The sequence below is a fragment of the Chaetomium tenue genome (genome assembly GCF_020726465.1).
Source record: "Chaetomium tenue strain MPI-SDFR-AT-0079 chromosome Unknown F5144scaffold_7, whole genome shotgun sequence".
In the NCBI taxonomy this organism is placed as follows: Eukaryota; Fungi; Ascomycota; class Sordariomycetes; order Sordariales; family Chaetomiaceae; genus Chaetomium; species Chaetomium tenue.
The window spans coordinates 835,230-859,112 of record NW_027117335.1 but is presented as its reverse complement, the minus strand read 5'-3'; the positions used below and the strand labels follow the sequence as shown (position 1 = coordinate 859,112).

General features: G+C 56.1%; 10 protein-coding genes across 10 annotated transcripts; 6 read left to right on the top strand and 4 right to left on the bottom strand.

Moving 5' to 3' along the window:
• The first annotated feature begins 3,258 nt into the window (after positions 1-3,258).
• On the top strand, positions 3,259-3,857 carry F5144DRAFT_385514 (uncharacterized protein). The gene is made up of 2 exons (XM_066784665.1): positions 3,259-3,333; positions 3,403-3,857. Exon 2 carries the CDS (start codon positions 3,411-3,413, stop codon positions 3,786-3,788), a length of 378 nt encoding a protein of 125 aa, XP_066638756.1. The 5' UTR covers positions 3,259-3,333; positions 3,403-3,410; the 3' UTR covers positions 3,789-3,857.
• A 42-nt stretch (positions 3,858-3,899) lies between these two features.
• F5144DRAFT_585704 (chaperonin 10-like protein) lies at positions 3,900-5,413 on the bottom strand. The gene has a single exon (XM_066789712.1). It carries the CDS (start codon positions 5,243-5,245, stop codon positions 4,220-4,222), a length of 1,026 nt encoding a protein of 341 aa, XP_066638755.1. The 5' UTR covers positions 5,246-5,413; the 3' UTR covers positions 3,900-4,219.
• Positions 5,414-5,892: 479 nt separating this feature from the next.
• Positions 5,893-7,413, top strand: F5144DRAFT_385508 (uncharacterized protein). Its single transcript, XM_066784664.1, has 2 exons — positions 5,893-6,198; positions 6,302-7,413. Exon 2 carries the CDS (start codon positions 6,303-6,305, stop codon positions 7,314-7,316), a length of 1,014 nt encoding a protein of 337 aa, XP_066638754.1. The 5' UTR covers positions 5,893-6,198; position 6,302; the 3' UTR covers positions 7,317-7,413.
• Positions 7,414-7,753: 340 nt separating this feature from the next.
• Positions 7,754-8,699, bottom strand: F5144DRAFT_585699 (uncharacterized protein). Its single transcript, XM_066789711.1, has 2 exons — positions 8,266-8,699; positions 7,754-8,211 (listed from the first exon to the last, which is right to left on the bottom strand). Exons 1-2 carry the CDS (start codon positions 8,507-8,509, stop codon positions 7,862-7,864), a joined length of 594 nt encoding a protein of 197 aa, XP_066638753.1. The 5' UTR covers positions 8,510-8,699; the 3' UTR covers positions 7,754-7,861.
• A 39-nt stretch (positions 8,700-8,738) lies between these two features.
• Positions 8,739-11,936, bottom strand: F5144DRAFT_615842 (PX-associated-domain-containing protein). The gene is made up of 4 exons (XM_066791817.1): positions 10,994-11,936; positions 10,700-10,945; positions 9,268-10,650; positions 8,739-9,119 (listed from the first exon to the last, which is right to left on the bottom strand). Exons 1-4 carry the CDS (start codon positions 11,656-11,658, stop codon positions 9,026-9,028), a joined length of 2,388 nt encoding a protein of 795 aa, XP_066638752.1. The 5' UTR covers positions 11,659-11,936; the 3' UTR covers positions 8,739-9,025.
• Positions 11,937-13,119: 1,183 nt separating this feature from the next.
• On the top strand, positions 13,120-15,483 carry F5144DRAFT_385415 (Cupredoxin). Its single transcript, XM_066784663.1, has 2 exons — positions 13,120-13,519; positions 13,579-15,483. Exons 1-2 carry the CDS (start codon positions 13,262-13,264, stop codon positions 15,088-15,090), a joined length of 1,770 nt encoding a protein of 589 aa, XP_066638751.1. The 5' UTR covers positions 13,120-13,261; the 3' UTR covers positions 15,091-15,483.
• Positions 15,484-16,724, top strand: F5144DRAFT_385408 (uncharacterized protein). The gene has a single exon (XM_066784662.1). It carries the CDS (start codon positions 15,876-15,878, stop codon positions 16,692-16,694), a length of 819 nt encoding a protein of 272 aa, XP_066638750.1. The 5' UTR covers positions 15,484-15,875; the 3' UTR covers positions 16,695-16,724.
• A 253-nt stretch (positions 16,725-16,977) lies between these two features.
• Positions 16,978-19,401, top strand: F5144DRAFT_585688 (uncharacterized protein). The gene has a single exon (XM_066789710.1). It carries the CDS (start codon positions 17,447-17,449, stop codon positions 19,154-19,156), a length of 1,710 nt encoding a protein of 569 aa, XP_066638749.1. The 5' UTR covers positions 16,978-17,446; the 3' UTR covers positions 19,157-19,401.
• A 207-nt stretch (positions 19,402-19,608) lies between these two features.
• Positions 19,609-21,192, top strand: F5144DRAFT_541090 (Thiolase, N-terminal domain-containing protein; the record flags this gene model as incomplete). Its single annotated transcript, XM_066787156.1, has 1 exon — positions 19,609-21,192. Exon 1 carries the CDS (start codon positions 19,930-19,932, stop codon positions 21,190-21,192), a length of 1,263 nt encoding a protein of 420 aa, XP_066638748.1. The 5' UTR covers positions 19,609-19,929.
• A 75-nt stretch (positions 21,193-21,267) lies between these two features.
• Positions 21,268-22,651, bottom strand: F5144DRAFT_385379 (uncharacterized protein). Its single transcript, XM_066784661.1, has 2 exons — positions 22,144-22,651; positions 21,268-22,076 (listed from the first exon to the last, which is right to left on the bottom strand). Exons 1-2 carry the CDS (start codon positions 22,412-22,414, stop codon positions 21,343-21,345), a joined length of 1,005 nt encoding a protein of 334 aa, XP_066638747.1. The 5' UTR covers positions 22,415-22,651; the 3' UTR covers positions 21,268-21,342.
• Between the last annotated feature and the right edge of the window lie 1,232 nt (positions 22,652-23,883).

Sequence of the window (23,883 nt, the reverse complement as noted above, 5' to 3'; positions counted from 1 at the left end):
TTTGTCTAAGACAAGGCCAACCCCAAAAGCACGAGCAACGGGAAGACCCGTTTGATTGCCGGGCTAGTTGCTATAGAAATGGCATTGAAGTGTTGGGTCTGTTCTTGTCTTGACTCCGCTATCACTTGGAGGTGCTCATGATGTTTGTGTTTGTCTTGGGCAAATGCCAGGACCAAAGGCTGGTGCCGGTGGTCTACCCGCAATGGTTGGTGTTTGCTTCGGCGGTATTACTTCTCAGTGGCGCCGGGTTGACGCCTTTGGGTACAAGCGGGAGCACAGAACTGTCACTGGAGGGTCGTTCGAGTTCGCCTGCTGCGGGAATGTCATGGCGGGAATGCCACACAATGACAGTTGGCCTGCAGCCTGCAGGCAGCAGGAGTGACATTGACGTGGCAGTTGATCTTAGTACCACTTGTGGCACCATGTTGCAATCTCTATCTCGGAACAGTTACCTCACCGTTACTCTCGACCTCTGGGATTGCTAAACAAAGGTTCAGGGTGATTCAGAATTTTAGACCGGTCTTCAATCCTGATGTCATGGCTTCCCGTGTTTGGCAGCAGGCAGCCCTCTTCCGCCGCGCCAGAGAAGCCAGTCGAAACTATCAGCTTTTTTGACCAACCATAGACTGATGATGGTCCGCCGCGCAGGACGGCAGTGCGGGGGGCCACCGAGACAGACCGTGGGTGAGTTTGTCTTCCACGAGCTGCAGCTGCGAGTTTGGGGGGGGCTTGGCTTCCATGACATGGAACATGTGCAGAGTCGTAACCAGCTTATCAGCTTTCGGACTTGCTCGGTACTTGTGTCAAACAAAATAGAATGAGGCTTCGCGTCGCGCCCGGCCCCGGTAATCGGAGCATCCCGGCTTGGGAAATTTCTTCCGTGAGTGCTAGTTTCTGCGATACCACATACCACATTACTCGATGGTGGTAGGCTCCCAGATCAGTACTGATAACAGCCTGCCTGACTGCATCAACTCTAGATTGTGGCTGGATGATCCTACACAGTAGGGGAGACCAACTGTTGTCAGGATATCAACGATTATACGACCCCCTCATCTAGAGGTGGAGAATGACGAGTATTCCAGTATGTCACTTTGGTCGCGTCGGCAAGGGAGAAAATCCCAGGGAATTTCCGACGAGTGGGTCGCTTCACTCGGGGCTGCACGAGCAAGAAGCCGATGCTGGTTCCGCAGAAATCCCTCCCAAGGAGAGGATGGATTTGACTGCACGAAGGCAATTCTTCGGCCGTCACCGGTGACACACTAGTACTTGGGAACTTGGGGCACGCTAGGGCAGATTGGCCGTGGCGACCGGAAGTGCTGAACCCCGTGCACACTGACTGGACACGCTTCACGCACAAATCTCGCAGGCGGGCGCGGGCCTGCGGTGGGACCAGGTCTTCAGTTTGGCGCGGCCAATCATCTCAACCAGGGGCAACCTCGGGTGGGCCCACAACGCAGCTGGCACAGACTCAACCACTTCCACCGAGCGCCATTGAGCTCTCAAGTTGGCAGGCGGGAACGCCACGGTGACGGGGGCGGCCTCGTGGGACTGTGACTGCTGCGGGATTCTCCTTTGGCTCGCCCCTGCAGTCATCATCCCGATAGCCTATGGTGGTTCGAGGGTGGTCCAGCAGCGACGGGCAAGTTCTACCATGTACGAAATGGGTGTGACAAACCCGGTCATCGAACCTGCCGGCTCTGACCGCTGGCGTGGGTCGTGAGTGGATGCGGCCAAGGCAATCCGACCCGTGAAGGAAGGCACAAACCACGCACCGCACAAACCACGCAAGAACCAAGGCAAGCACTGCCAAAGCTGACCTCCCGACTTGCCATCTGCCTGGGCTATAAGTAGCGGGGAACCCTTCTCCATCCCACCAACATTCTCCATCCACACACAGCTCATCAACCTCCTTCAAAGCAAAACACCCAAACCAACTACCACTTTTCACCAACCCAACAACACAAACTCAAAATGTCTCCTTGCAACTGCAGCGGTTCCAAGTCGGCTTGCAACTGCGGCTCTAGCTGTTAGTTTCCCCCCTGGCTAGTCAGCTTCTGACTGATCTTTCCGACTGATCATGCTAACCTCCGACCACCAGGCACTTGCTCCGGCTGCAATTAAATTTCCCCTTTCTCTCTGAGAGACAAGGAAGCCAACCCACCCATCACGCCGACGGCCCGAGCCTGACTTTGCAACACTCGGGTTTCTCTTGCGGCAACGTGGTTTTGGAAGCAAGTTGGTGCTAATATGGACCTCGTCGGGGCGGAGGACGGGGGGACGGATTTCATGATTTATGTTTGATGGAATGCACGAATGAAGAAGAACTGCAGTTCTGGCCAGTCGTTTCCGAAATGATACTTCGCTTCATCGCTCGAGTGTAATGCTTGTCTGTCTCTTGATGTTGTGATGCGCCTACGCGATGTCGCCATTTGTTTCCAGCTCGTTCCAGTCTGCCCCGGGCTCTAGAAGGAGCTCGCGAGCCACTATCCCCATTCAGACTCTCTTGATAGTCGCCTCTATGATACATCATACGGTCGACGAGACGCACGTAGGCAGACTTTTGTTGTCAGCCCAGGTCCACCCCTGCTGGGGCAAACTGCCCTTCGTCCCATGACGTGGTGCACCGCTGCGCTCGCAGACTCCTCGCTCCCATCGTCAAACCAAAATCGCCTCCTCATTCCCTTTCTCATCCGTTACTAACACCACAGATAACAGCTGGAACCCATCCTTCAGCTCTATTATCTCATAACCTCAAGTCAATATTCCAGAGCCCCGATGTCACAACAACTATCAATGCAAGACGCTCCCAAACAGGCGCCGTGATGGGGTTTGGCGCCGAGCGACCGTAGCGAGAACGGGAAGTAGGTGTGAAAAAGAGGAAGGGCTTGTCTTTGCTAGTGGGCTTAGTATCGGTAGGTATGTCGAGTAGCCTGAAGTAAGCCAGCCGGCACAGGTTACAATGGCCGGACTTGCTCTATCATATATTCCTCCGTCCAGCACCGTACCTCGCGGCGAAAATACGTCTGATGATGCGTGAAATGCAGCGTACGCTAGGCTGGGCAAGGGTGCGCGTCCGTAAAAATTGCTATATATTCAATAAAAGGAAATGGCTAGCTGGAGCTAGAAAGGACATCCCCCTTTTGAGAGCTTACCAAGATATGCCTATAGTGCAACAGGTTTGCCACCACGGACGTATATAATAACACAAGTTCTAGCTTGCATCATTTCCCCTCACTTGTTCATTCCCATTCCCATCACAGTCTTCATTGGCATCATCAAGACCTATCACCCACCTCGGTTATTCTATCAAGACAGCCTTCCATTCCAGCCGTACGCCCACCTCAGCCTTCCCCTTCACACATCCCATGTCAGCTTTCTAACCACCCACCACACTGGCAGACAGAACAATGAAGCTCCACCTCGCCTCTCTCGCCACCTCACTCGCCCGCGCGGCGACGGCGGCGGCGTACGCAATGAGTGTCAGAAACTACTGCGACCCGCTCGGCTGCAGCCGCAAGGGGCTGTTCGTAATGAAGTACGACATGTACGAAGTCAACGCCGCCGACGGCTGCCGGTTGCCGGCGATTCCGGGTATGGTCGAGTTCTGCATGGACTGGCTCGTCGGCAAGGACTCCTTGGGCAAGCCCCGCATGCACTACCGCTTCAAGAACCAGGGCAAGCACTGCATGCGCGAGTTCTTCCACGAGGAGGTGAAGTGCCCCGGTGATTTTGACGGGACAAACTGTACAGCTTCGTATTTTAACGAGGTTACGTGCGCTTGGTGAGCCGGAGCCTGCGCACTGATAGGTGGTTTGGTGAATGGATGAAAAATTGGAACTTATGATGTTACGGGAGGGGGGGGGGGGGATGGATATATAACCTGGTATTCTTCCTGGGTCACCTCGGGGCTTGTATATCATGGCCATAAAGTTGACCGTCGTTGGGAACGCTCGACGGTGGTGGGTTGACGTCACATTAAATAATACCAAATGCGTTCCCTCCGCCTTCCTCCTTCGATTACTATCTCCCAGCGTCCTAGTAGCATCAAACTTGAAGGATAATACCGACCCCTTAGGCAGCCGGGATTCTGTGAAACATGCCAGGAAATTTAGCCGTGATCCTGGGCACTTCCTTCTACTATACAGGGGTCTATTTTGACGATATCCAATGCAATTCCATCGAAAACTCCTTCACTTTCATCAAGCCTGGCTAACCATCAGATGGGCACAACAATCTTAACCCCACTAACACCGGCCTTCAGCTTGTCCAACGCGGCATTCAACCCATCGAGGCCCCCTCCCTCAATCTGAATACTAGGGCTCGGGACAACAGAACCCGACTTGAGATTCTCCTGCAGCCACTCATGGAAACATTGGAACATATACCTATCCCTCTCCGTTTTGTCTACCGACGGAAAGTTGAACTTGATCTCGGTGTTGTCAAGCGTTGGGTGGTCCGGGGGCAGGACCGGCGAATGGGCAACCTTGGCCGGGGCGTCCCCCTTCGTCTCCTTGAGCACGTCCAGCGTGGGCTGCAGACTCTCGGGGACGGCGCAATGGGCTGTGTGCAGCTTGACGCCGTCCTTCTTGACGGCGGCAATGATCTGCGCGACTACGTCGTTGTCCTTGTAGTCAAAGACGGCGTCGGCGCCGAGCCCTTTCAGGTAGCCGTGGTGTTTGGGGCTGGCGGTGGTGTAGACGGTGAAGCCTAGGATCCGGGCGGTTTGGATAGAGAAACTGCCGATGCTGCTGGCGCCGCCCCAGATCAATACGCCTTGTTTATCTTGTGGGGTGTATCTGGTGTTGATCGGGATGCCGATGGTCGTCCACGCGGTCAACGCCGTCACGGCGGCGACGGGGAGAATGGCGCCCTCCTCGAATGAGAGGGCATCCGGGAGCGGGACGGCAGTTTCAAACGGGGCCAAGACATATTTCTGGAATGCGCCGTAGTCGGGCGAGCCGTTTTGGTAGAAGGGGGTAACAAAGGCGAGGACGCGAGTGCCAGGAACAACCGTGGAGACGTCGGAACCCACTTTGACGACGACACCGGCGGCGTCACATCCGATGACGGCGGGGTAGAAGGGTATCGGTGGGAAGTTGGTATCGCGCTGGAGGTAGTCCATTGGGTTTAGAGCGACGGCCTTGACTTCGATGAGAACCTCGGTAGGGCCGGGCTCAGGCGTGATGCGTTCATCGATCACTAATGGACCGCCCTCCTTGAGGAGAACAGCAGCTGAGTGCATGGTGAATGTCTGCTTAATCAAGAGAGCGACGTAAGGTACCTAGCCTTGATCCCGGTGATGTGGTGGATTACTACTATATCTCGATTCATGTATTCTTGTATGAGGGAAAGGAAGATGAAGGGTCAGCTCCCAACCCCCCCTTTTGCTGCTCAGGATTCAGACCCAAGCCCAATGTGGGGTGCTCTGCCCGGAGAGTTAGGCCTGTCGGGCTCGAGCTTAATTCCGGGTTAGTTGGTTTACCCGGTCTTTCCCGTTCTCGTCGAAAGTTCATACCTTAGGTACATGTATGCCAAGATGATGGGGCCGTTTGGGAGGCATTTACGTTCTTCTACTTGTTGAGTTCGTTTCTTTTACAAGGAAGCTGTCTCATGAGCGGTGTTTCGGGGTTTAATGACTTCTATTTGAATGACATTGCCGGTGGCCCGGAACTGCCTAGCACGGGCGGGGGGACAGCATGATGGGGAGAGAATGCGGCCTCGATCGTAGGTGGTCTCGGTGTGTGTACGCCGAAAGGGGCTGCAAGGACGGGCCTCATGTGAGCTGAGCCCGCTTAGGATCGATTATAAATTTAGGATTTGTCGCTTTGGCGTCGAGGTTTTACTAACTTACATACTGGTGGCCTCGAGCTCAACAGAAACGGAATGAGTGAGAAACCCGGAACTTTCATTCACTCTCAGCCGCCTGGAGCGTCACTCTCATAATGCGAGTAGAGTCTTCACAGCATGGAGAAAGACCTGTTACCATTTACGGAATGATCCTTCCGAAAGGGGAGACCCATGTGTAGGTAGGTGCTACTCAGGTAGGTAGACATGTGGTCAAGTTTTATCTGTCTCCGTCCCGAACTTCCCCTCTGTCCCGAGTAGCATCAACAAGGGTATTTCCAGGAGCTGCACTCACCAGCAACCACGAAAAGAAAAAGCGTGATAGCAAGCAACAAAAACAAAATCTGACAGGTCAGTCAAGCCAGATCATTCCTCACAACCCTGTGGAGACGCCAGATTATGTTTCGTTGGCCATATCACCTCAATGTCTGCTAACAGGCAACACCACTCTCAGAATGACTACCTCAATGCTCAAACACTCCCCAATAGCCGCGGTTTCATGGGGTCCTAACCGCCTCGATATATTCGGCATCGGGACCGACCAACAGATGTACCACAAGGCATGGAACGGCAGTAGCTGGAGCTCTAGCTGGGAAGCTCTGGGAGGTGTCTTCACCAGCCATCCCACTGTGGCCTCATGGGGCCAGAACCGGCTGGACGTCTTCGGCCTCGGCACCGACAAGCAGATGTACCACAAGGCATGGGGCGGCAACAGCTGGACTCCCAACTGGGAAGCCCTCGGTGGTAATTTCACCAGCCAGCCGGTCGTCGTTTCCTGGGGCCAAAACCGGCTGGATATCTTCGGCCTCGGCGCCGACAGCCAGATGTACCACAAGGCGTGGGACGGCAGGAATTGGAGCTCCGGCTGGGAAGCTCTCGGTGGCGTCTTTACGAGCCCCCCGGCCGTTGTCTCCCGGGACCAGAATCGGATCGACATCTTTGGTCTTGGAACTGACCGCCAAATGTACCACAAGGCATGGGACGGCTGCCACTGGAGCTCTAGCTGGCAACCCCTCGGCGGTGTCTTTACCAGCATGCCGGCGGTGTCTTCCTGGAGCCACAACCGCATCGATGTGTTTGGTCTTGGAACTGACAACCAAATGTACCACAAAGCGTGGGACGGCAATAACTGGGGTTCCGGGTGGGACGCCCTCGGCGGCGTCTTCTCGAGCGCCCCCGCAGCGGTGTCTTGGGGTTGCAACCGGATCGATATATTTGGCCTCGGGACGGACTACCAAATGTATCACAAGGCTTGGTGGAGCGGTGCATGGTATCCTTCCGTCACGGGCTGGGAGGCGTTGGGCGGCACCTTCAACAGCGCCCCCGTGGTCGTCTCTTGGGCCGACCAGCGCCTTGATCTTTTTGGGCTGGGGACTAACAATGGGTTGTATCACAAGGCATGGGGTGCGTTGGGCTGGAACCCTCCTACAACTGGTTGGGAGGGTTTGGGAGGGACTTTTACGGGCTAGATTGTGACTTGAAGGTGCCGGTACAAGGGGGTGATATTCTTGTGCCCACCGGTCCGTCAGTTTAGATTCTAGCGTATGTACATGGATAATCACTAGCTTATCAACAGCGCCTTGACGTTCCACTCTGACGTGTCCCGTTCTTAAAAGCCTCGAGAGTGCTGGTTGGGAGTTCGAAACCCTACGGGCTATGGATACGGTAGTTGAAAGCTTGCCCATGTTGGGACGTTGGGAACTTTTAGTCACGCCTGCAGTAGCCCAACGTCTTCCTATTTGATGTAGCGAATCATCCAGTTGCTGAGAGAGAAGCGAGCCAGAGGAGAAGGGGGTTGTCGTAGACCCTAGGATAAATCATCTCCATCCGTGAACGAAAAGAGTCCGCCTTCTCATGTAACTCTAACATACAAGTCGTGTTGTTATTTTAACGGCAACTATTGTATCTCAGAAGATGTCCCAATGCACTGCATGTGGCATTAAGACAACTGACAAACTGAAGGGGCAGGAAGATGGTTAGAATATTACAATATTCGGCCGTGCAGCAAATGTACTCAGAACATACCCCATTTCTTTGGTGCCGTTTCGTGGGACTTGTGTTCCGACCCCGGCCGAATGCACCCCAAGCATAGCCCGCCTGCAGTTCTGTGCTGCTTCGGTGCCAGCCAGGCCGCTATATTTTGAAAGCGGCGAGCTGGCTGGTCAAATGCAAAGTCATTGCCCTTGGCGGTTGGCTTAACTCCTTGGCTCCCCCTGCCCCCCAACCCGTCGGCGTCCTCTTTGAACTTACCGACCTTGTCTGCCCAAGCCCAGTCCCCAAAGAAGACTGAGGCGTAGGAGCAGGTGTCTAACACGCTCGTTAACACTTTCATTTGCAGCCTGTTCCGCTCTTCCGCCAGCATCACTAGTTGTTCAGTGTAAGTAGTGCAATCTTCCCAACTAGAAGGCGTGCCCTTACATGCAATGTCCCGGAGCAGTACGGGGTCAATTGTTTCCTCATACTTCTTGGTGAGCTGGTGTCCCTCCCTAAAATTGGGACCGAGCATTGCCTTCATAACCGGCGATGCCTCTTTGACCAAGAGTGAGTGGACTCTTAGCCTTCTTTGGGTAGGGCCGACGATGAACACAACATCACCTCCCGGAGCTATGTCGATGGTTGCCGTAGTGCTTGCTTGCTCCGACATGGCAGTTTCCGAGGCCATTACCGCTGTTGATGGAAACGGAGTTCTTTATTTCGTGTGAAGAAATAGGATAGTATTACTACCTAGTCTTTCGATAGCCCTTGAACTAAGCCCGACACCAATGTAGGAGGTGTATTAAAGGGGATATATAAAGGGAAACTCATCAATTGAGGGAGATGGAATTAGGAGATGGACTGAGAAAGATGGACTGAGAAAGATGGACTGAGAAAGATGGACTGAGAAAGATGGACTGAGAAAGATGGACTGAGAAAGACGGGGAAGGTGAGGGAGAAAAGGAAGGGTTCTTATACTGGCTTGAAAAGTGCGCTAGTTGTATTCATCTTATTCAAGCCCCGATCTGACGTCAATATCATACCATGCAACAATGTAGATAGATGGGACGAAATACATATGAGCAGGCGCAGGCTTCTTCACGGAGTCAGTTACGCAAGCACCTACGGCAAGTGCCAGACCTAGTAAATCTGGGATTGGAAGTTTATTCATCCCCCGCCGTTCGGACAACTGATTCAGGGCCGGTTAGTTGGTCGATGTACGAGGCTTCAAGGTGCTCAGCTTCCATAGCATGCTGGATTCCGGGAGCTGCACATGCGAGGTCACACGGTAGGCACAGCTGAGCCCAGGTTAACCTACTCGTATCTATACAAACCACCACGTCTACGAACCCCTACGCATTCGAAACCCCCATGCCCCCACCACCCCCCTTCACCAACCCCTTCACCAACCCCCTAAACCCCTCCCCCAACGCCTCCACCACGCACGCAACATCAACCGCCCTAGGCTCCTCCTCCTCACCCCGATCCACCACCACCACCACCGCCCCCGCATCCAACCCCGCCGCACGCCCCGACCCCGTCTTCCCACGCGCCAACACCCCCTTCACATCCCTCCCCGTCCTCAACAGCCCGCCCCCCGGCGTGGCGCTGGCCGGCGCGATGACGGTGTCGTCCATGAGCTGCTGCCAGCGGGCGAGGTACATGCCCGGACCGGCGAAGGACCTGTTGGTGTTGCTGTTGGTTTCGGCTGAGGAGGTGGGGGCAGGGGCCGCGAGTGAATGGTGGCTTGTGGTGGGGTTCGGGCTGGGGGAGCGGGGGGTGGTGCGGCCGGAGCGGGACCAGTAGGAGGGGGAGAAGTAGGAGGTGGTGGTGGTAGTGGTTTCTGGTGTGGTTGCGGAAGTGGCTGAGGGGTCGGTGGGGGTTGTGGCGGTTGTGGAGGTTTCGGCGCTGAGGGTGGTGGTGTCGGTGGACATGTTGTCGAGGATGCGTTGCATGCGGGATAGAGATATTGCTTCCAGGCGAGAGAGGTAGTCGGCGTGGGCGTCTATGGCAGGGAGGACGCGGGCCTGGGTTGGGGGCGGAAGGGCGGCGAAGAGATGCTGTAGGGGGATGCTTAAGGCACCTGCGGCTCCGGGGCGGCGGCTTTCGTTGTTAGACTTGGGAACTCCAGAAATTTGCGGGTTGTCGGGCTGCCGAAACACTGTGATTGTGTCCTTGGCCCAGGCGCAAAAGTCCTCCCGGATTTCGGGGCATTGGCTGGCCACTTGGTGCAGCCAGTTGTAGAGAAGTTGGCGGTTGTTTCTGAGGAGGGCGACGTAGTCCTCCACCGAGGGGGTCCGAGCCTCTGATGCATCGCCTTTGGTCGGCGTCAACGAGCCCAGGAGGCCCGAGGAGCCCTTTTTGCCTCTGGTGACGTTAATGAATGCAGTTATGAACCCCTCTCCGGCCGATAGGTGCTCGCGGAGATCGACTTTCTGGTGGATGGCCCGGATTATGGACTCGAAGCTTGACACGGCATCCTTGACGGCCTGGGTAAACAGATCGGGGTTCTGGCGGCAGAACGCGTTGGAGATCTCATCGCGGTCTCGGGCCGCAAGTAATGCAGAGAGGTACTCCAAGCACTGTGTGTGTTGGGCTTCGGTGAGCGAGGTTAGTAGGCTTGGGTTAGAGCGCTCCAAAATTGTGGCAGCTATTGATTGAGCCTTTTGGGTGTTGGCTTTCCGGATCTCGTTGTGTTCATCCTTGGTCATATTGAGATACTCCTTGATCGCAGCAAGCTGCTCTTTCGAAGCCCCTTTTGCTTTCTCGATGGCATCAGCGGATTTGCGAAACTCGGAAGCGTCCCAGGACAAAACTAGCCAAACGATCCTGCAGAAGTTAACCTTGAGTTCCAACAATCAAACCAATAAACCCATACCTTTGGAGCAGATTCATGCCGTCGTCGGCATTTTGTGTCAGGCCGACCCAGTTCGACAGGGCGCCTACGCCCATTTTGGCTAGGAGCAGACGTACCATCCCGTTCAGCATGCTAGCTGCGTTGCCGATGCGGAGTGTCTGCTTGACCATGGAGTACGGTAGCAGCTTGTGAACGTTTTCCAGCAGCTTCAACAGATAGGGCCCTTCGGGTGACAATATGAAGACATAGTGTATCAAGGTTGCCAGGCTAAACTCAGGTTAACCTCTAGCCGCCTGATGCACCGTTCGAACTCACTGGAGTATGATGTAGTCTGCAGCAGCCTGGACCGCTGGGGAGTGCTCCTCAAGACTATTCTTCTCGGCCGCGCAAGCGAATAGTTCATCGATCAAATCCCCGTAAACGAGTTCCTGTACGCCGTCCTCCCATGCTCGGGCCAGATCTTGGGCTTCGGACCGGTCATACTCTCCGTGGAGGTTTCGGTTTGCGCCATTTTCAACCCCCCCGAGGATCCCCCTCGAAACGGCTTCGTGGATCGCCGAGAACGCAGTAGCCAGCGTCTTTCGAGTGCCCAACACACCTTTGTCGTATGATTCTGAAAGCTCCGCCTCCGCAAGCTTCTCAAGGATGCCCTGGAACCTTATATGCCAAAACTCGGCAGGCAGATCTCGAACGCCTGGGAACGGTAACACAACGCTTCGTAGGAAGTCGGCGAGCAATGGCGCTGCCGAGTTTACGGCGTATGACGGCGCGCTGCCGGCTTCGGAGGAGCGGCGAGCAAACGGATACCCATACTCGGATATGGCACGGGGGTCCTTGAAGCTTTCTACCTCGGCATAGGTTTCGTGATGGGTGAGGATATCGAAGAGGGCATGGAGTTGGGATGGAGTTAGGGTTGTTGTGGAGGGTTCAGGGGCGAGAATGGTATGTTCCATAGGCCCATCTGTTCCCGGGGCTTCCATGCTGACGTATCCTTTCCGGGGTTGATTGAAACGTGGCGAGGCTGCGAGTCGAGGAGTTTAGGGCTGTTCTAGGCCGAGCGATAATAATAATGATGATGATGATGATAATCTCTAGGATGAACGGATAATATTCTCACGAAAATTAAGAGGTTCATTACCGGGGTTTGGAGGATATAAGATTTTAGCAAGCCATGCTAGAAGAAATAATTTCTACCTAGGTAAGCTGGAATGACGGAGTTGGTGATCAGCCGAGAGCCTCTACAATGCGAGAAACTTGCTGAGGTGTGACGTCGAGCCTCGGATTGAGCTTGTGAGGGGCAGCTGCCCGGCCCTGTAATTTACTTTCTCCCCGCCCCATGGGCACAAAAAGCCAAACTCAAAGTGTGGGTGCCGGCGAAACCTTCGACTAGAGAAATGAAAAGAAAGCCATTCGGAAGCCCAAAATCTACTTTTTTTATTTTTATTTTTATTTTTTACTCGGTTTCTTTTATTGGATTTATTTTGCTCGGGTTTCTTCATCTTTCTGCCTTTTCGTAATTTCCTTCATTTCTTCCTCTTTTCTTTGCTTCTTGCTTACCTAGGTACTTTGCGAGGTTCGGTCTTTTTGGCCAGAGGGTGCTCCCCTCCCCCTGTCAGCACCCCTCTAGGGCTCCCGGGCCGTTCCTCCCCCACCACGTGCCTGCCTCCATGTCAGGCCGATCAGTACGCTTCTGAACACTTCAACACCACCGAATTGACACCAACCAACTGTGGATGGTTTCTAGTTCTCACTCTCACAAGATGCCGCCATTGCTTTATCTACAGGTTCCGTGACGATTGCATTCTTAAATAGGTATTATCTTATTCCCCCCCACCCTCCAGAGTCTCACGACTGGTGCAAAGATGTCAAGTAACGTGACACAACGTGGGTGACTTGCAGACTGCAGTGCCAGGCCAGGCGCAGCTCGGACTTGAGCTCAAAGGAGGCCAGCAACATGTTTGCAGTTCAAGTCCGGACACTGCATCCGCCGAGGCAGGATGCACATGCTTCCACCCGACCGACATCTTGAACGGTTACTGCTTCGAGCTTAGCCATCCGGTTGCATTCCAAATGGTGAGCTAGGTGAATGAATATATCCAACGACGGAGCTATGGAGCCCAGAGCGATCGCCTTGACCGGGCAAGCCATTTTGATCAACACATCACGGGTACCTGCCTTGAGAGACCCCAGAGCTCGTCCGTGTGGTTTCTTGCCACTAATCTCCCGTCCTCAACACACGCGCCTTCCCCTCTTCGACCAAGGAACAGCACTCCGCTCCGAGAGCCTCCGTTCACCATAGTTACTGGCAGTCGAACTTTCCCGCCTCCTGACATGGAAAGAGCGTCCTTCTCATATTCTGCACCATCCCGGCGGGTGCAACTCCAACCCGGCAGATGAGCCGCTCGGAATGTCTTGCCGAATTCTTCAAACACCAAACACAGGGCAAGCGCGCACCGAACGAGGCTCGATGGTGCCCAAAGGTCAAAATGTCGCTCGCCTCGGACCAGCTTCTCTCTTCTCTCCGTTCCGTCTTATCGTCACCACCGACTTTACCATCTCTATCATCTCGCAAACACAGTCAACATGTTACTTAGTAAATTTTCTTCATTTCTCTTTGCCGGTTCTCTGGCCGCCGTGTTTGCTGAGACTGTCGTCCACGATGACCAGTTCCAGCCAGACCATATACTCAGGATAGCCGTCGCCGAAGTGCCGTCTGCTTGTGAGAGTCGAGAGAGTGTGGTGGTCAATGGGACGTCCCCGGGACCAGCTGTTCGTCTGCTGCCTGGGGCGAGGACCTGGATCAGAGTCTACAATGATATTCCAGATCAAAACCTCACCATGGTAAGCAAAGCAGAGACGCACCTTCATGGCAATGCATCTTTGGCTGACCGGATTTCTAGCACTGGCATGGCCTCTCCCAACGATTCGCACCCTTCGCGGACGGCACCCTCGGAGCATCCCAGTGGCCCATTCCCCCGGGCCACTTCTTCGATTACGAGATTGCGACCGAACTGGAGGACGCTGGTTCCTACTTCTATCATTCGCACGTTGGCCTGCAGGCCCTGAGCTGCACCGGCCCGTTAATCGTTGAGGACTGTGGCGGGTCACCTTACGATTACGACGATGAGCGAATCCTGTTGTTCCAGGACCACTTCCAACGAAAGGACCAGGACATGATCCAGGGCCTCCTAGCCAACCCATTCACCTGGATGGGAGAGACCAGTGGCGTCGTGCTGAACGGCAAAGGCGTTGCCCTGAACCAGACGGCCATCGAGGGCCCGCTGGGTGAAGCCAACGGATTTTTCGGCAGCCGCCGCTTTTTCGGCTCTGGTGCCGTCAACGGGACTTCGGACTCTTGGAATGGGCAACTGGGCGATGACCAGATCAAACCCTCCGGCGACTGCACCCTCCCGGTTATCGACGTTGAGCCGGGCAAGACATACCGGTTCCGCTTCATCGGTGCCACCGGTCTGTCCCTCCTGTCGATGGGCTTCGAGGATCACCACAACATGGCCGTCATTCAAGTCGATGGTAGCGAGTACAACGAGCCAGTGGCCATCGACCGCCTCCAACTCGGCGGAGGCCAGCGATTCGACGTCCTTCTGCAAACCAAGACGGTCGAAGAGCTCGGAGACAGGTGCACCTACTTCCTCCAGTTCGAAACTCGCGACCGTCCCGATCCCTACCGCGGCTATGGCGTACTCCGGTACAATCTCGACTCGGCGGTCCCCGCTGCGCCCCCCGCTCCGGTCCTCGAACTCCCTACCGAGGTCAACAACTGGCTTGAATACACCCTCCAGCCCCTCGATCCGGAGGCTGGCAACTCCTGTCCCACTGCCGAAGAGGTCACCAGACGCGTAACCCTCCTCGCTGAGGAAAAGCTTGACCCCACCACTGGCCGCCTCACGTGGGAGCTCGCGCACATGTCTTGGACCGACTCGACTCGCGACAAGCCCGTCCTCGTCGACATCTACGAGCGCGGCCAGCCCGCCATCCCCGACTACGACGCCGCCGTGGCCAACTACGGCTGGGACCCGGCCACCAGGCTTTTCCCTGCGCGCAAGGATGAGGTTCTCGAGATTGTGATCCAGAACACCGGCTCACAGTACAGCGGTGCTGCGGGCATCGTCGAGACGCACCCCTTCCACGCCCACGGCATCCACTACTACGACGTCGGCGGCGGACCGGGCGAGTACGACGCCGCCGCGAACAATGCCAAGCTGGCCGAACTGAATTACAAGCCGATCAGGCGCGACACGACGATGCTGTACCGGTACGGCGACGGCCAGGTGGAGCCCGGCGCGCCGGCCGGGTGGAGGGCGTGGCGCATGCGCATGTCTCACCCCGGCGTGTGGATGGTGCACTGCCATGTTCTTGGCCACATGCTCATGGGTGAGTTATGCTGGCACTAGTTGCATAGTTATGCGGATTCGGCTTGTGTTTGTTTGCTGACCATCCCCGGTGCTACAGGCATGGAATCCCTCTGGGTCGTCGGCAATGCCGATGACATCGTTTCGATCCCGCTTGACGCGAGCCAGAACTACTTCTCGTATGGCGGTGACGTCTACGGGAACGAGGTGCGGGCGCCGGTGGTTTATCATTATTTTGACGACCACAATAAGTGTGTCGGTGTGCGTGCCACCAACTGCACAGAGTGGTGTTTTTAAGGCGAGACGGAAGGCGTCGGCTCGGAATTGTTTTTTTTTATCTTTTCTGGCGTATGGTTAACGGTATACACAGCGTAATAAACAGCGTTGCTTGGTGCTTTTGCATAGAATAGAATCGGATATCAGCCAAGACACTGCCCCTTTTTCCTTTTTGTCTGTGTTTGCTAGTTAGTGTTGATGACAATCTCGTTGGTTGGGGCCAGCCCCTGTTAGCTGAGTTTGTGGCGAGATGACTCTTTTGAGCCTGACCGCCTAACTGCGGAGCGGAACCTGTGTCTCACGGATATTTCCTTCTCTCCGTCCGAGGTCTTCTGTCTGTTTCTGTCTTTTGTTCATCCAACTGTCTTCGCTCATTGCCACGGCATCAGTCACTCGTTTACAGGCGGACAACGACACTCTTTTACTACTGCAACAACCACGATCACTGCGAGGAAAGCATCGCTGCGGGCATCACAACTACGAGAACCACCAACCACCAGAAATAAGACAACACAACAGCCAACAACCAAAAAGCAAAACCAAACACAAAAATGGCCAACCCAACCACCCGTCTCACCACCGCCCTCCCGCTCATCCTCGCCCTGCTCGCCGCCTCCGGCCAGCCCGTCGCCGCCCGCACCGACTACGCCGGCTGCGTCTCCACCGCGCTGCCCGCCGCCCACACCACCATCTGGTATGTCCCCGGCACCGGAGAGCTGTGTGAGCCGGTGGACTGTGGTGGGGGGCGCGCGCCGCCCAAGACGGTGCCCGGGTGTCCGGCGTATAAGGGCACGGAGACGGTGACGCCGAAGTTTTGGGAGGGGTTTGAGGGGGCGCAGGCTACGCCGACGGCTGTGCCGGGTGGTGCTGGGGATGATGGGGAGGATAGTGAGGGTGAGGGTGAGGGGGGTGATGGGGAGGGGGAGGATGGTGGGAATGGGGTTGGTGTGAGTGTGGGTGTGACGGGCGGGGCGAAGGGGACGGTGACGGTCACGCTGGGTGGGGGTACCGCAGCTGTGTCGCGGACGGCGAGCAGGACGAAGGATGTCGAGGAGACGGGTGCGGCGGGGGCTGGGGGTGATAGTGATGATGAGGATGAGGATGATGGTGAGGGCGGCAAGTCGTCGGCTGCGACGGCGACGGGTGGAGGTCGGAAGCCGATGGCGACGTTGACTCAGGTCATGACGGCGGTTGAGACGGTTGATGGCGTGGTTAGACCCGTGCCGACGGGTGAGGGCGATGGTGAGGGTGTGGCTGCGCAGAGCACCGTGTCGCTTGCTGCTGCGGTGCCGACGGCGGCGGTGGTTGGCAAGGCGGTGTTTGGGGTTGTGGCAGCGGGTGTTGCGGCGGCTGGGTTGGTGCTGGCTTAGGTTGGTTGGTTGAGTGAGTGGAACAGAGTTGTGTGTTTCTGTAGTGTGTGGGTTAGTATCTAGATTGTAATGGGAACTATCGCTGTGGATTTTGTTGGGAGCTGTTGTCGCGAGATGGCACGGTTGGGATTATATGTACAAAGTATTTGTGCCATTGTTGTTGCCCTTGGCTTCACACATTCAAAAAACAAAAACATGGATGCTGTCTCCAAACTCTCAATTCCAGGTTCCTCGGCGCTGAGCCCCTGACAGATTGGGGAATGCCCCACTAAGCCAAGGCGGTGGCAGTCGGCGGTATCCTGGACCTTTTGGGCTAGCGGAGGCAGGCCAGCCCCTTCGTTCTTGCCCTCAGCTTTCATCCACTGGGCAACGGCCAGGCACATCCCAAGCAGGCTGGGGATTCTCCACCTCAACACTGGCAATTCCCGCTGCCATCCCGCGTTTGCTCGGATCAACATTCGGATTGCCAACATCGCGAGCGCAAGAACTCAGGAAAAAAAGCGTCTTTATCAACTCCTGAGATTTTACGTGTTACCTCTACCACCACTGGTCAATCGCTTGGTCCCCTCTTCTGCCACCTACAGAAGGTCGGGTGACGTGGTCCAGTGCCATTGCGCAGCTGCATTCAGCGAATTGACAGCCGAACTGCTGCTGCATCTCGCAACGCCTGGTCGACATACATTTCTGGCCCCTTTACCTTTCCCAAAAATCAACTGATACACTCGATAATCAGCTTGCTTCTATCATTCAAGATGTCACCAGACGCTGAGCCATCTGCGCAGATGGCCAATGGCCTCGCCGACGCGGGGCAGGTCGCCCTTATCGACGAACCAACCACTCCGCTCGATGATGATTCTATTATTGCTTCGTCGCAGCAGAGTTTTCCCCCGACAGAGGCGCCGGGTTCCCCGATAGACCCGGGGTCTTCGTTCAAAACCGAGCTCAATGAAGATCGTGCGGCGACGTCCGTCATCCCATCGTCGCTGACCCCGCCTCCCTCCTCCCAGGTAACCAACACTGTTGGCGCCGGTGCGGTCAATCTGCAACGCTCCGGTATTTTTTCGCCGCCGGCGACCGGTATCAACGGCGTCAAGCGTGAAAGCGTGCCGGGCGATTTTATCTCCCCGACCCAATCCCAGATTGCCGATGCGTCTGTCGAAGAGCTCCGAAGCTTGCTCCAGGCATGCATGGCTGACCAGGCACGACTCAAGATGGAAGCCGCTCACCACAAGCTTCAATTTAACATGCTCGCCCTCCGTGCCGAAGAAGACACAAAACGCGCCGCCGTCGAGCACGAGATGACCAAGAAGGAGGTGCAAGTGCTGCAGCAAGCCGAATGCGCACGCCAAGCTCGCCGCGACATCACCGCTGCTTCGGAGTCGACACAAGCCAAGTACATGCAACTTAGGGCTTTGCATGAACTGGCGTTGGAGGAAAACGATACTTTGCACAAAAAGTTCAAGGCGGCAAAGAAGGTCATACAGCAGAAGGAGGACGAGATCGCCACCCTGACAGACGATCGGGAGATGCTTCTGAACCGCATCCGGGAGAACCGCGAACACTTCCACCTGCTCTGCAGCCCTGGAGGTATGTTTCACGGGGCCGTGACGCCTAAGCCCCAAGCTACAAGCCCTCAGCAGCAACGAGCCACCCCGCGGCAGACGCCTAGGGCAGCGCACCGAGACAACCATCGGGACCACAGCCAAGAAGGGTTTGCCGTCCTGCTTCAAGCACTTACGCAAGACAACAATAGCGCCCCTTCGACCCCCGTCGTCGGCCAACGCCCAGCACCCCGTATCCCGTTAAAGCACACTCGCAACGTCCAGTCCATGTCTTCCTTGCCGTCCACGCCGATGGCCCGTACCCCAGCAAACAACAGAGGGCTCCTCCCGTCGATCGATCTCGTACCACAAACCGAGCCGCCTCAGCGCCAACCTCGCTTCGTGCCCGATGCGCCCGCTACGCCCAAGGGCCGGGATCGGCGCAAGAGCAGAGAGAGCACGATTTCGGCCGAGGATAACCAGGAGCTTGCCCGTCAGGCACTGCAATCCTTTGTCTCCCGCGGCTCGCAACATTCGCAAACCTCGCGGCGGCGTCTGTCGGATGAGGAGGCAGAAGCGGAGATTTACGAGAGCCAGGCCAGCCAGGCGGCCTCGGAGATGCTCCGGCGTGACGCGCGGGAGAGTTTTGAAGTTGCCGGTTCGGTTGGGAACTCCAGGGATGGCACACCGGCGGCGGCGGACAGGAGCGCCAAACTGCAGGCGAAATTGTTTGGCGGCTTGAATAAGGGCGGGCTACCGTCGCAGGGGAAGCGCAAGTTCAGCGCCCATCATGGCGAGGTGGCCGATGGGTATTCGGTGCATGACCGCATCACGAGCCCGACCAAAAAGTTGCGCGAGGTCGGCGGGCTGAGAGACCCTGGCCGTGTCGGCCTCGGGATACAATATGGCAGAGAGATCTAACTTCAGGTAGCTTCGGGTGGTGGCATATGGGTTTGGGGCTTATCCTTATGGAGTACCGGCGCAACGGCATTTTTATTCTCAAAACGGACGTGATACCTGCAAAACGGCGCTCAGTCAGCGGCCGGCGATGGGATTCAGAGGCTTGGTTTGCAGACTCGGTCGTGGAGGATGCCCCTCAGACTGGCTCCGGGGTTTGCGGGCTTGTAGGGTAGACAGACACCAATTGAACCACGATTGCTCTTGGACTTTAAGCACCGATCTAGTAACATATCAGGGCTTGAACTGTTGTTGTGACACTTGACGGTTCCATAACTCGGATATTGAATCCGGCCCTGACGCCGCCAAGAGCCCCTGTTGGCTTTCGGACTCGGTACCCCACGGTGGGGACCACACGCTGCCGAGCTGCATTGCCGCCGTTTTGCCTCCCGGGATTGTGTTTTCCCCCTCTGCAATTGCACTTGCCGCGAGGTTCGCTTTGGATCTTCGTCGGCCTCGCGGCCCCGAGTTGTCCCGAGCGTAGTGCCGTCGGGAAGGTTTGTGGATTTTTGGTTTATTTATCTTTCCAGTCAGCGTTCATTACTGTTTTCTATGAAGTGGTCGAGTGACTGGAGGTGCCAACTCTCGTTCGCGTATCTGGCTGAACCCAACTGCCGAAACTCTGTGTGACTTGCATCTATTCATCCATTGAAGCTTCCCAGCTCACTCAACGTCGTTCCTTTCACTCAACACCACAAGTTCCCAACCTCACCCACGACAGCAACAGCAACATCACCATGGCCGCCCTCCCCAAAGGCCTCAAGGCCGTCCTCACCAAAGCCCCCACCGACGTCGTCATCCTCTCCTCCCTGCGCACCCCCATCTGCCGCTCCTACCGCGGCCAGCTCAAAGACGCCTACCCCGAAGAACTGCTCTCCGTCGTCCTGCGCGCCACCCTCGACAAGAACCCGCAGCTCGACCCCGCCGCCATCGACGACGTGGCCGTCGGCGTCGTCCTCAACGAGCTCGGCGGCTCCAAGGCCGCCCGCATGGCCATGAACCACGTCGGCTTCAACACCACCTCCACCTCCTTATACACCGCCAACCGCGCCTGCGCCTCCTCCCTCCAATCCATCGCCCTCGTCGCCGCCCAGATCCGCACCAGCATGATCGACGTCGGCATCGGCGCCGGCATGGAGAGCATGACCCGCAACTACGCCTCCAAGGCCATCCCCGTCGATGTGTGGCCCGCGCTGCGGGAGAGTCCCGTCAAGGATGCGGTGGATTGTGTCATGCCCATGGGGCTGACCAGCGAGAACGTGGCGAGCCGGTATGGCGTGTCGCGGGCGGAGCAGGACGCTTTTGCGGTGGAATCGCATGCGCGGGCGGCGCGCGCGCGGGAGGCCGGGGCGTTTGAGGCGGAGATTGTGCCGGTCACGACGCGGTTTCAGGAGGTGGATAGGAAGGGGGAGAAGGTGGGGGAGGAGAAGGTGGTGACGGTGACGAGGGATGATGGGATCAGGGAGGGGGCGTCGGTGGAGGCGTTGGCGAAGCTGAAGCCCGCGTTTAAAGAGGATGGTACGAGCACGGCGGGGAATTCGAGCCAGATTAGTGATGGTGCGGCGGCGACGTTGTTGATGCGGAGGAGCACGGCTACGCAGCTGGGGCTGGCGGATAGTATTATGGGGAAGTTTGTGGCGGCGTCGGTGGTCGGGTGCAAGCCGGATGAGATGGGCGTGGGGCCGGCGCTGGCGATTCCCAAGGTGCTGGGCCAGCTGGGGCTGAGCAATGCCGATGTGGATCGGTGGGAGATCAATGAGGCGTTTGCGAGCCAGGCGATTTACTGCGTGCGGGAGCTGGGGTTGGAGCAGGCGTTGGTGGATGGGAAGGTTAACCCGGATGGTGGTGCCATTGCGCTGGGCCACCCGCTGGGCGCGACGGGCGCGCGGATGGTGAGCACGCTTATGCATGGGCTGGGGAGGACTGGCGGGGAGGTGGGTGTGGTGAGTATGTGTATTGGGACGGGCATGGGGATGGCGGGCGTGTTTGTGAGGGAGTAAGCTGTCGGCTGGTTAGGGGGAGGCAACACATGGGGGTGATGGTCTATATCGTCATTAATACGGGAAATCTATCTCCCATGCCTCACCTCACCACCGAGATCCAATTATCTACAACGAAGGCTCAGATGTGTACAACAAACGCCGACTTCATCATGGTCCGTAGTTACGGCCGACGGCTGGGGACTCAGCCGGCGTGTATGCCGGCTGACTGCTCAGCTCGGCGGCACTCCTAGTGTCCACCTGGACATAATAGTGTTGACCTGCCAATTCCTGGGCAGGCCTGTCGGACGTGAGCTCGTGCTTTTCAGCAGGGATCCGGGAATAGTACGCAGGCGTTTCCGGTAGCGGGTACGCGGCGGGCGGTTGTTGCCGGTCCGCCTGTTGCTGGGCCGCCAGTTGCTGGGCCGCCAGCATGCCCTTCTGCATCCGGTTCATCCTCCACCACAAGAATGCCACGGCCGCCAGGAGGAGAACACCGGCAGCGACACCAACCCCAATTCCTGCCTGAGCGCCGGTGGATAGTCCGGTGGATTCGTTCGAGTTTGCGTTTGAGTTGGAGTTTGCGGAGCCCGTGGCGTCTGACTGGTCTCCTCCTGCTGCGGTTCCGGTGGTTGATGCCGAGGTGGTTTCTTCGGACGAGGTCGTACCCGAACTTGAAGCAGAACTCGTCGGAGTGGATGATGTCTCCTTTGCTGTTGCGAGCGGAGTGACGACGTCGTACCGTGACACTGCACCGTTCCATAAAGCCCACACGTTTGTAGGCGCCGGTTGGATCTCCAGGCGGCCTGCTGCACAACAGTTGGGATCCCCCTCGCAGCAAAAAGCTGTCTCAGAACCGGTCTGACCAAAGCAGTAATCCAAATTCCACCCTCGGCCCTCATGGCCTGGAATATCCGAGTCAGCAGGGAGAGTCTTTCCAGTGGGTATTCTGCACGCATATAGCGGACTCACTCAAGCAGAACTTGGGGCACTCCGGCGCCTCGAATGTCGGGTCGGTACACGATCCCCGAGCGTACCAGTCTGGATTCCCCTTGGCCAAGCAAAGTTTGTTCGCAAGGCAGGCCCCGGCGATTTTCCCACCGGCACAACACGGACTATTCTCGGCTTCCGTATCACAGGGTAAGTCGCCGGGCGCCTCTACGCCTCCTGGGTAGTAGCACTTCTTGCCCAGGCATCTCTGGAGAAGACCAAGGTGAAGTAGAAATATCAAGGGCGTCTTCATTTTGACCAGGACTAGCCCAAGAGGTTGTGACTCGGAGTGGGATTTTGAGAGCTGTGTCTCTTGACCTTCCGGGACGGGGTGAAATGCACTCAAGCGAGCAAGGAGTTGAAGTTACGAAGGAAATAGAAGTTGTCCAAGGGGGATATCTTGGTGAAGACGAAATTACGAGTCTTGGCCCTGCGCCCAAAAATGGAGACGCTCTGCTGAAGCTGACAGCTGCATTCACACTTTTCCAATCAACCCAGCTGCATGATCACTGACCGCTGTGCCGCTCACGCTAATCACTAGCCCTGCTCCAAAGAGGGAAAGCCAGTTCTCCGGCAAGGGGCCCTGGGGGCCAAAACCAGGGGTCCAAACAGGGGCACATCTGACCATTCCACCAATCCCGCCAAGCGAACCAATCCTTCGAGGAAAGATGAATTGAATCGGGCATGCCGAGTGGTCGTGGAGCGAGCTCCTCACACCCACGTTTATTCGAGACAGCCGCGCTTGTTGTCGCCCTATGCCTTATGGGCCGTGATCTTCGCGTCCAGCCCACCCCAAACCCCCAAGCCCCCCGGGTTGCTACGCTACACTACTACGGAGGTGTTAGGCCTTACCCCTCCTTGTTCCTACGGGTTCGGGAGGAGTTCGGGACTCCCCGTTTGCTTGAGCCATGCTCATATTGACCGGGGTTTGTTGTCATTTTGAGTGATGCTGCTGATTGTACTCTACCAACGTCACAACGCGCTCCCACCACTAGAACCGCAGTTGATTGGGTTGAATATAACCTATTATGAGTGAGTCAGATATGAAACAGGGGGCCTGCACGACGGTGTCTGCTGTCTTGTATTTTAAACAGCTACTTTGATACCGCTACTATAACTATATGTACCTAGGGTTGTGTCGCTCTCTCAATAGGTACGAAATCAGAAACTTGAACAACTGCCATGGAATGTTGGACTGTGTATGTACTGTACCGGGCTCACGGTAAATGAGTCAGTCAAGTCATTTACCTCAAGATATGTGAAAAGCTAAGCATGACTCGGTTACAGATCATGCAGACTTATTAGCTTGCCGCGTTTTGTCAAGCTCTCGTGTGGCCCCAGACCGAGACACCGCCAGGTACCAGAGTGATGCCAATAGAGTAAGATGTGGGATGGGATATTGTAAGGCACGGGTGTTCCCTAGTTGGTTATGTGGAATTAGCATACACATTGCTCTAGAATGCTACCTAAACTACAAAATACAAAGGGTGGATGTCACCGACAATGAAATTTAGAATATACTTTTGGCAAGAGCAGTTTCAATTAACACTTTTCATATTTTTAACAGTGTTATGTTTTCTAAGTTTGTATTTTATGATCCACACAAGATTTAGTCAGTCAATATCTAGAACTTGTTTGACGTTAAGAAAGCGAGACAGTTGGCAAGCCCATCATTGTACTCGACGGTTAGGTTGTGGTGGCAGTTTTATAAACAGGATTGTT

Excerpts from the sequence above, each read along its gene's own strand:
- F5144DRAFT_385514 (XM_066784665.1), top strand. The coding sequence starts at position 3,411 with ATGAAGCTCCACCTCGCCTCTCTCGCCACCTCACTCGCCCGCGCGGCG.
- F5144DRAFT_585704 (XM_066789712.1), bottom strand. The coding sequence starts at position 5,245 with ATGCACTCAGCTGCTGTTCTCCTCAAGGAGGGCGGTCCATTAGTGATC.
- F5144DRAFT_385508 (XM_066784664.1), top strand. The coding sequence starts at position 6,303 with ATGACTACCTCAATGCTCAAACACTCCCCAATAGCCGCGGTTTCATGG.
- F5144DRAFT_585699 (XM_066789711.1), bottom strand. The coding sequence starts at position 8,509 with ATGGCCTCGGAAACTGCCATGTCGGAGCAAGCAAGCACTACGGCAACC. Across the intron at positions 8,212-8,265 it reads ACTGCTCCGGGACATTGCAT|TGATGCTGGCGGAAGAGCGG; the intron begins GTAAGGGCACGC and ends CTGAACAACTAG.
- F5144DRAFT_615842 (XM_066791817.1), bottom strand. The coding sequence starts at position 11,658 with ATGGAAGCCCCGGGAACAGATGGGCCTATGGAACATACCATTCTCGCC. Across the intron at positions 10,946-10,993 it reads GCAGACTACATCATACTCCA|CCTGGCAACCTTGATACACT; the intron begins GTGAGTTCGAAC and ends ACCTGAGTTTAG. Across the intron at positions 10,651-10,699 it reads GGCATGAATCTGCTCCAAAG|GATCGTTTGGCTAGTTTTGT; the intron begins GTATGGGTTTAT and ends TAACTTCTGCAG.
- F5144DRAFT_385415 (XM_066784663.1), top strand. The coding sequence starts at position 13,262 with ATGTTACTTAGTAAATTTTCTTCATTTCTCTTTGCCGGTTCTCTGGCC. Across the intron at positions 13,520-13,578 it reads CAGATCAAAACCTCACCATG|CACTGGCATGGCCTCTCCCA; the intron begins GTAAGCAAAGCA and ends CCGGATTTCTAG.
- F5144DRAFT_385408 (XM_066784662.1), top strand. The coding sequence starts at position 15,876 with ATGGCCAACCCAACCACCCGTCTCACCACCGCCCTCCCGCTCATCCTC.
- F5144DRAFT_585688 (XM_066789710.1), top strand. The coding sequence starts at position 17,447 with ATGTCACCAGACGCTGAGCCATCTGCGCAGATGGCCAATGGCCTCGCC.
- F5144DRAFT_385379 (XM_066784661.1), bottom strand. The coding sequence starts at position 22,414 with ATGAAGACGCCCTTGATATTTCTACTTCACCTTGGTCTTCTCCAGAGA. Across the intron at positions 22,077-22,143 it reads GTGCCCCAAGTTCTGCTTGA|GCCATGAGGGCCGAGGGTGG; the intron begins GTGAGTCCGCTA and ends CGGATATTCCAG.